A 10,257-nucleotide genomic window follows, 5' to 3' on the forward strand; every position below is an offset into this window, starting at 1 on the left:
CCTGAACAGCATCCAGAATCTTCTGAGGGGAAATTTCCACTTGAAAGGACAAGCAGACCAGCCTGCAGTGGCCAGAAGAACAGAAGATACTTCCTGAAAGACAGACTGACAGGAAAAATACAAAACAATATAGGCAGGCCAATTGATGACTACAAGAACAAACAAATGGTTCGCCCAGGAGACATCAAGGCAAGTGGTCGGGTCCCCCTCAGGGCAAACCACCTTCTAAGATTAAGGCTCAATGGGAATGAATACTTGATTGGTGACCATGTTCATCACTGTAAGGAGAAGTGAGGGGAAAACAGCAATAAAGATGCAAGCTAAGCCCTACAATGCCCAATAGACTCCTGTGAACCCGGATGGAGACCTGGTTGGCCAGCAGTGTGGAAAGACCGGGGGAGTCTAGGGCCCAGAGTCAGTGACATAGCCACAGAGGATTAGAGTGGAGAGTGAAGCGTCCAGCTGATAACAAGAGAGGGCATATGCACAAGAACACCCACACTTGCAGATAATACCCACTTGACCTGGCTTCAATGGCTGGATGATCAGAGCTCAAACAGAAGAAAAGAGAAGAGGGAAAAAAGAGTAATCTGATACAATTTTGATGAACTTGACATACACCTATGGAAGCAGTAGCTCAAAAGAGGGAACAAATCTTTACAACAAGGATCATTCCTACCTCCTCCACACACAGAGAGGACAGGGATGGGCAACTTGGACATTGGTTACCCAGAGTGGGGGCTATAGAGGCAAGTAGTGACTGGCTTACAAGCTTTCAAGAGGGAAACTGGATCTTGAGGGCGTAGAGCAAAGTAGAATCTCCACTGAGTAGCATCCTGCCTAGTCAGGGCTGATGAAAGGAGATGCGGATAGGTCTCTTGTGACACAATAGTGAATAATTGTTATGAGGACTGATTGTAAGGGCTGGAGATGTAAAGGTAGACGTTTGGGGGGAAAGGGAGGGGAGTTATTAACCTTGCAGTCTAGGAGCAGAGGGCCCTGGGACCATCAAAGGAGAAGAGCAGAGAACACAACCCTACCCAGAGAAGCAGTGATGCCAGGTTTGAAGGCAGAGACAATCACGGGGGGAGATGAAGCGGCTGGAAACTTTGGACCCAGAGAGGGAGAGGGGCAGTATGCGGATGACCAGGGGGCAGACTTGCGGGGATATCCTTTGGTTGATGGGTGATGCATGAAAAGGATTGTAACCATGGCAAGAAAACGATACATGACAGGATCAATGTGAAGCTGATGTCCTCCCAAGTAAACTATCACATAAGTCACAATAAAGCATTAAAAAAAAAAAAAAGAGGGCAATAAATGCTGGTGAGGATGTGGAGAGACTGGGACACTCCTACATTGCTGGTGGCATTGCAAAAATGGTCCAACCACTCTGGAAAACAATATGGTACTTCCTCAGAAGGTTGGAAATAGAGATATCTTATGATCCATTAATTCCTCTACTTGGTATTTATCCACAAAAAATACGAGCCATAACGCAATGTTCATAGCAGCACTATTTACAATAGCAAAAAGATGGAGACAACCTAAGTTGCCCATCTACCTACGGAAGAATGGAGAAACAAACTTTGGTACATACACACAATGGAATACTACGCTACCCTGAAGAATTAGAAGTAAGCAGCAGGCCACCACATAATATGGATGAACCTTGAGGACATTATGCTGAGTGAAACCAGTCAGTCACAAAAGGAGAAATACAGCATAGAGCCATTATTGTAAAAGATTAAGAAAAAGCACCTACACTAAAAGGGGAAAAAATTTCATCTTTTGTTTTTTTATTTTATTTTTATTATTATTTTTTTTGGTGTTGTGGTTACCGGGATGTATGGGGTGGGGGGAGGGGAAGGGAGGGGAAAGTGGAGCACAGGGTAGGGAATAGGCACAGGATAGTGCAACACAGGGTATGGAATAGACAAAGGATAGTTTGGTGCTGGGGGTGGGGAACAATACACTAGTACACTAGAAGGAGCAGGGGAAAGGAAAAATAAGGCGGATGGGAGAATAGCTACGCAGGTGGTTTACATGGGCTAAATGGGACAGACATAAATAATGATCTAAGTACAAATGTGGAATACAGGGCTCGTGGATACAAAGATTGAGGCATGTTTTGAATGGGTATAAGTGGGGAACTTATGTTAAGATGATTGACTGTCTGTTGAATCTTGCTTTCCCTTGCCTACTATTGTAAAATAGACACTTGAAGGTTAGAGAAAGGAATGCCCAGAAACATCACCAGAGAAAGCTTGTAAGTCCACCTTCAGCCTATAACTGTTTGGAATAAATAAAATGGGACTAGAACTTGCGAAGTGAAGGAGGTTCCCTGCAGAGCCTTTGCACTGCACAAGACCATAGGTGGAATCCTGATCCTCAACCAGAAACTTCAGAGGTGAGACAGTCCCCCACGTGAAAGGACAAGCAGACCAGTTTGGAGCAGCTAGAAGTACAGAAGATACTTCTTGAAAGAAAGACCAGCAGAAAAAACACACCACACAGCAGTCCAATTGATTACTACAAGAACAAGCAAGTTGTTCCCCAGGGAGCCATCAGGGCAAGTGGTCAGGTACCCTCAAGGCAAACCCCCTTCTAAGACTAAAACTCAAATGGAATACACTAGCAGGCATATGGTCCTGCTGCTGACCACGTTGGTCACCGATAAGGGGAAGAGGAGGAAAAATAGCAATGAAGTTATGAACTAAGTCCAAGCACATTCAATAAACTCCTGTTAATCTGGAATGAGACCTTGTTAACCAGAAGTATGACGAGATCTGGGGACTCCTGGGCCCAGGGGCAGGGACATGGACCCAGAGGACTAGAACAGAGCGTGAAGTAGCTGATATACAGTGAGGGGGGATGAACAAGAATACCCACACTTGCAGACAGTACCCATTTGACCTGGCATCAATGGCTGGATGATAAGAACACAACTACAAGAAGAACAAAGATGGAAAAAAAAAAAGGAGTAACCCACTATAAGTGGATGATCTTGACCTGTGTTTGTGGATGCAGTATGACAAAGGAGCATACAAATTTCTACAGTGAGGATCATTCCCACCCTCTTGGTACACAGGGTTGACAGGGAGGGTAAACTTAGACATCGGCTACCAGCTTTCAATAGGGAACCTAGCTCCAAAGGATACAGGGAAAGAAAGAACCTCCACTGGATTGTTTCCAACCTGTCTGGATGGGGTTGACAAAAGGTGAGGGGAAAGGACTCCTGTGGTTCAACAGGGAATGACTGCTATCAGGTCTGACAGTGAGTATTGGAAAGGTAAATGTTTTTTTTGTTTGGTAACAAAAGGAGGGGAGCAGCTGATTTTGCAGTCCAGGAGCAGAGATCCCTGGAACCATCAAGGGAGAAAAGCTAAGTGTAAGACTGTGTCCAGAGAGGCAGTGACACTAGGGATGGAGGCTGAGGCAATGACATGCACAAAAGGAGCAGCTGGGGATTCTGGACTCAGGGAGGGAGAGGGGTTGTATGCTGGCGGCTGTGGGGCAGAAGTGTTGGGTGTACCCTTTGGGTGTTTAATGATGCATGCAGGGGATTGTGATCATTGCAGTGAAACAAAATAGGATGATTGTAAAGATAATGTTCACCCATGTAAACTAACACATAATTCATAATAAAAACATTTTAAAAAGCATGTAATTTAGAACACAATATGCCTGAATTTACTGATCAATAAACAATGTGCAGCTCTGTAGTAAGTCATCCCTAACTTTCATCCTTGCATCCAAATAATCAGGTAGAATCAACCTTTAAGTCAGAGATAGAATTCAGGTTTGGGATTCTAGGTCTATTTTGAAATACCCTGGACTACTGCCATTTCCAAATACATATATGTGGCAAGTCAGTTTGAAAATCCAAAATAAACAATAGAATGCATTTTCAGGCACCCTGATACAGGCACCCTAATACAGATAGGGAGTTCTGGTATGGCCCTGTCAGATAAGCACTGAATTGCTAACCAAAAGGTCAGCGGTTCAAACTCACCAGGCGTTTCTTGGAAATATACAGGGTAGCTATGAGTCAGAACAGACTCAACGGCACTTAACAATGACAATAATACAGATGGAGATTCTACAGGGCCTTAGAACTAATCTGCTCAGTCAATTGGCCAAGAACCTGTCTAGGCCTGAGGCTCAGATATCTTAGGGACACGTCATGTAAAAACAAGTTCCAGAACCACAGTTTTAGTGAAGCCTTAACATCTAGAAGAAAAATAAAAAGGGATCTTCCCATAATTAAAACCGATTGAAAGACTGTTTAAAAAAAAAAAAACAAAAAAACTTTGAGTAGATATACTCGCCTAAGGATTTCTTTTCAGACAAGAAGGTACAAATTCTTAAGCACATTTTGTATCAGTCATGCAACTGAATTTTATTGACTGGCATTCCTTTGCCATTAACAAGTAACAACTGGCTTCAATAAATTTCTCAATGGCAAGCAATCACAATAATTGCATCCCCTGGGAAACAGGACCTTGTTATACAAGTATTCTGTGAAGAAACAAAATACCTTACGAAGGTAACAATATCTAACATTACTAGTTTACAGATGGATTCCATTTATGAAATCAAACTTGTCATCTTACAATTTCGTTATGAACTACAATAATGATTGACTAAGAAAGTAATCATCATGGAACACCATAAAATTTGAAAATAAAAAACCAGTGACACTATGTTGTATAATAAACATTGTAATAAGGTTGGCAGAAACCCTTTCTATTAGATAAAAACTAAGAAATGAGAGACAGGTCTTGGTTCTGCCCACTACTGTGTGACCTTCAGTTAATCACTTTACTTTTTATCTCAGCTTCTTTTGAGATTGTTACAAGTTAAATAAGAAAAGGGATATAAAACACTTGTTTAGCATTGCGGTGGGTACATAGAAAGTCTCCAAGAAATGTTGGTTGTTGTTTATCAGCGCTTAAGTCCTATATTAGCTAGATGCTACTGGATAATGCACTGGACCACAAGATCAGTTTAAACTGCAAAGCCGGCGGTTCAAATCCACAAGCTGCTCCTTGGAAACCCTAGACAGGGTCACTATGAGTCAGAACTGATTTAACAGCACTTAACAATACCATATATCATGCTAGGTAGTGGAAGGTCAGCAAAAAAAAGACCTCCAATAAGATGGACTGGCACAGTGGGAGCAGCAATGGGCTCAAGCTTAAAACGATTGGGAGGCTGGCGCAGGACAAGGCAGTGTTTCATTCTGCTGTGCATAAGATAGCTATTGTTGTTGTTATGTGCCGTGGAGTTGGTTCCAACTCACAGCGACCCTGTACAGGGTTTCTGAGGCTGTGAATCTTTATAGGAGCAGAAAGTCTCATCTTTCTCCAGAGGAACAGCTGGTAGTTTCGAACTGCTGACCTTCAGTCGAGATTAACTTGAAGGCACCTAACAACAACAATAACAATAGGAGCCCTGGTGAGGCACTGTAGGATAATTACAGGACTGCTAACCACAAGGTCAGCAGTTTAAACCCACCAGTTGCTCCTTGAGGTTTGAAAGATGAGGCTTTCTGCCTCATTAAACAATTAACAGCCTCAGAAACCCTATACAGGGTTGCCATGAGTCAGAAATGACTCCACATCAGTTAGTTTGGTTTTTGTAATTATACAACCATATGAACTAAGTGAGCATATTATTTCACTTTATGTACTAGGCTGCTAACCAAAAGGTCGATCATTTAAACTCATCAGCCACTCAGAGGGAGACAGACCAGGAAAGCTATTTCCATCAAGGTTATTGCTGTGGGTCATGGAGCAGATTCTGACTCAGTTACCCTAAAGGACAGAGCAGAATTGCCTCGCAGGATGATTTCGTAGGCTGAAATCTTCATAGGGGCTGATTGCCAGGTCTATTCTCCTTCAGAAAGACTGGCAGGTTTGAACCATCAACCTTTCAATTAGCAGCCTGCTGTTTCAACCACTGCATTATCAGGCCGACTTCCATAAAACCTGTTGTCACATGTGCTGATGAGCTGATTTCAACTCAGAGCGACTCTGTATAGGGTTTCCGAGGAACAGTTGATGTGTTTGAACTGCCGACCATGAGGTTAGCAGTCTAGTGCTTATCCTACAGCACCACATCAGGACTCCTCCATAAACCTTGTGGAGGATTTTCTACTCAGTCATATAGGGGTGCTTGATTAAAATCAACTTCATGACACTCAACAACAGATAAGGAAAATGAAATTTTGAAGTCTAAGGTTACAGAACAAGTTAAATGAAGACAGGATATAAGTCTGAGTAATGTGACTTGAGAGTCCATCCTCTTCAGCCCTGTCCTGGACCACCTCTTCCTTGCTGCTCTAAGATTACTGTTGTTACTGAGGTTGTTAAGTTGTACTGAAAAACTTACACCAATTACCTTGAAACAAACAAAAAGGCATCCTTAGAATAAAAATTTAAATATCATTTCTAAAAAAATAAGATTTCTTAAATTGAGAAAATTACAAAATATACAGCTGTAATAGATCTCAAAGCTAATCTAATGGTTTTTCCTAGTTTTAGAGAAAAGATTTTAGATGGAACTTATATACATATGGATATGTGGGGGAAGGCCTTCAGAAAGTACGTGGAAAAATTCCACTAGTTTTTTATTCCATTATTCCATAAAACAAGAGTGAGAGAAGCTTGGAATCTCTCCCATCCAAACAGTGTCTCAACCTAGAACTCCAAAAAACACATCTAAAAGCCACTGAACTAATCCAAAACCATCGTTTAGAAGAGGAACACAACACGCAAGCAACTTAAGAAACTTTCCGAAGTTACACTATACTTCAATTTATTTTAACGCTATTTGTGTTGAAATTACATCAGTGATTCTTTGGGAGAAAGGAGATCTCTCAAGAGAAAATACTCAACATTATATTTCCTATTTGGAAACATTTTTTCATAACATTAAACTTAAAAAGAAACATTGTTTCATAACATTCAACACAGAAACATCCTGAGTTATTCTAGTAATCCAGGGGCAAAAACAAATTTTTAAGTTTAAGAAATATGAATTCTACAGCTCTCATATAAACTGATTTGCTTGAATGTACATACCTTCTTTTGTAGTGACATATCCAATGTCAAATCAAGATAAACACCTTGCTTTGGATAAGTGAAGTCCAGAATTTGATATTTCTTAAGTAGGTGGATAGCTTTCTCCACATCATATATCTGTCTTGGGTATAATCTTTTCAAATAGACATCATCTTCAGGCTCACCTTCCATGTAGTGGTATGACTTTATCTTTTCTATCTCATCTTGTTTTTCATCTGATGCTTTTCCTTTGGGATCTTTTTTCGTTTTCTTTTCAGGCCTTAAAAACAAAAACAAAACCCCTCAACAAAAAGACAAATATCCCAAACAAAAACTGAACAGAGAATCTGAACAAACATTTCCGAAAAAGGTACAAAAATGACCAGTTCACACTTGAAATGATGCTCAACATCATTAGTCACTACAAAAATGCAAATGAAAACTACAATGAGATAACACTTCATACCACTAAGATGCTGTTGTTGTTAAGTCCCAACCCATAGCAACCTTGCATAGGGTACCTGAAGAGCAACTGGTGAGCTTGAACCATCGACCTTCAGGTTCAAACCAACTTTACAGTGCAACGCATTAATGCACAATGCCCTACCAGGACAACTATTAACAAAACAAAACAAAAAATAACATGCGTTGGTGAGATTGTAGAGAAATTGCAAATTCTGATGGGACTGTAAAATGATACATTGTGGAGAATAGTTTGATAGCTTTTTCAAAAATTTAAACACAGACTTACCAATTGACCCAGCAACTTCACTCCTAGGAATATATATAAAAATTATGAAAACAGGAACTTAAAGAATTCATTGTATATCAATGTGCATTGCTACATTATTCACAATAGCCAATAGGTGGAAACAATCCAAGGGTCCATCAATAGATAAGTCAATAAACAAAAAGTGATAACAGACATACAATATGTATGAGTATTATTAGGACACAAAGGGCTATGCCACACTGATATATGCTACCACATGGATAAACCATGAAAACACTATGCTGAATAAAAGAACAATATTATATGATCCCACTTACAAGAAGTATACAGAACAAGCAAATGCACAGACAAAAGTAATTAGTGGTTGCCAAGAACAACTAGTAATGATTATTAATTATTGACCATTACTGGTGATTGGAATGCAAAGGTTGGAAACAAAGAGGAAGGATCAGCAATTGGAAAATATGACCTCGGTGATAGAAATGATGCTGGAGATCACATGATAGAATTTTGCAAAACCAATAATTTGTTCATTTCAAATATCTTCTTTAGACAGCATAACAGACAATTAAACATATGGACCTCAGAAGATAAAATACACAGAAATCAAACTGACTACATATGTGGAAAGAGTGGAAAAGCCCCATATCATCAGCCAAAACAAGGCCAGGGGCAGATTGTGGACCATCAATTGCGCATATGCAAATTCCTATTACCGAAGACCAACAGAACTGTGGGATGACATCAAAAACAACATACAGGAAGAAAGTGCAAAGTCACTAAGAAGACAAGAAAGAAGGAAAAGGCCAAAAGGGATGTCAGAAGAGACACTGAAACTTGCTCTCAAGCATAGAGACGCTAAAGCAAATGGAAGAATTGAGGTACAAGAGCTGAAAAGAAAATTTCAAAGGTCAGCTTGAGAAGACAAAGTCAAATACTACAATAAAATGTGTAAAGGTCTGGAGTAAGAAAACCAAAAGGGGAGAAAAAGTTCAGCATTTCTTAAGCTGGGGGAACTGAAGAAATAATTCAAGCCTCGACTTCTATTATTAAAGGATTCTCTGGGCAAATTACTATGCAGAAAGCATCAAAAGAAGATAGAGAGAATACACAGAATCACTATACTAAAAGGAAATAATTGATGTTCAACCATAACAAGAGGTAGCATATAATCAAGAGCCAATGACACGGAAGGAAAAAGTCCAAGAAACATTGAAGGAATTGGCAAAGAACAAGGCACCAGGAATTGGAATTGATGGAATAAAAAGTCAAAACTTTCAAGAAAGTGAGGTGGCACAGGAGGCACTCACTCATCTCTGCCAAGAAATTTGGAAGACAACTATCTGACCGACTGATTAGAAAAGATCTGTATTTGTGCCCATTCCAAAGAGAGGTGACCCTCGGAATACGGATATCATCGGACAATATCTTTGATATCCCATGCGAGTAAAGTTTTACTCAAGGTAATATAGAAACGGCTGCAAGCATACATTGACAGAGGTTCAAGCCAGATACAGAAGAGGACATGAAATGAACAATATCATTGCTGACATCAGATGGATCTTGACTGAAAGCATAGAATACCAGAAAGATGTTTACCTGTGCTTTACTGACTACGCAAAGGCTTTCAATTGTGTGGATCATGAAAAGTTATAGACAACATTGTGAAGTATGAGTATTCTGGAACACTTAATCGTGCTCATGAGGAATATGTACATGGACCAAGAGGCAGTTGTTTGAATAGAACAAGGCAACACTGAATGGTTTAAAATTAAGAAAGGTGTGCGACAGGGCTGTAGTCTTTCACCATACTTATTCAAAGTGTATGCTGAGGAAATAATCCAAGAAGCTGGGTTATATGAAGAAAAACGTGGCATCAGGATTGGAGGAAGACTGATTAACAACCTGAGATATGCAGATGATACAACCTTGCTTGTTGACTGTGAAGAGGACTTAAAATACTTACTGATGAAGATCAAAGAGCACAGCCTTCAGCATGGATTGCATCTCAATGTAAAGAAAACAAAAATCCTCTCCACTGGACCAATAAACAACATTCTTATCAACGGAGAAAAGATTGGAATTGTCAAGGAGTTCATTCTTCTTGGATCAACCATCAACACTCAAGAAATCAAACAATATATTGCATTAGGCAAATCTGCTGCACAAGACCTTTTTAAAGTGTTGAAGAGCAAAGATGTCAGCTTGAGGACTAAGGTGTGCCTGACCCGAGTCATGATATTTTCAGTAACCTCATAATCATGAGAAAGGTGGACAGTGAATAAGGAAGACCATATAAGAATTGATGCTTTTCTTGTAAGTCCGTCTTCTGCCTATAACTGGAATACCTAAAATGGGGCTACAACGTGCCCAGTGAAGGAGGCTTCCTGCAGAGCCTCTGCAATACATAAGAGTAGCATAGTGGTTACGAATCGGGCTGCGAACCTTAAGGTCAGC

The 10,257-nt window shown here is 40.2% G+C and overlaps 1 protein-coding gene across 1 annotated transcript in view; it reads right to left on the reverse strand.

The window, feature by feature from the left end:
• LOC102841922 (39S ribosomal protein L1, mitochondrial-like) overlaps positions 1-10,257 on the reverse strand; it is a 136,116-nt gene that overhangs the window by 79,640 nt on the left and 46,219 nt on the right. The window contains exon 3 of the mRNA XM_006872902.1: positions 7,089-7,347. Within this exon, the coding sequence (XP_006872964.1) occupies positions 7,089-7,347 (259 nt within the window). The remainder of the gene's footprint in view (positions 1-7,088; positions 7,348-10,257) is intronic.

The sequence above is a fragment of the Chrysochloris asiatica genome, unplaced genomic scaffold (assembly GCF_000296735.1).
Source record: "Chrysochloris asiatica unplaced genomic scaffold, ChrAsi1.0 scaffold00214, whole genome shotgun sequence".
Classification (NCBI taxonomy): domain Eukaryota; kingdom Metazoa; phylum Chordata; class Mammalia; order Afrosoricida; family Chrysochloridae; genus Chrysochloris; species Chrysochloris asiatica.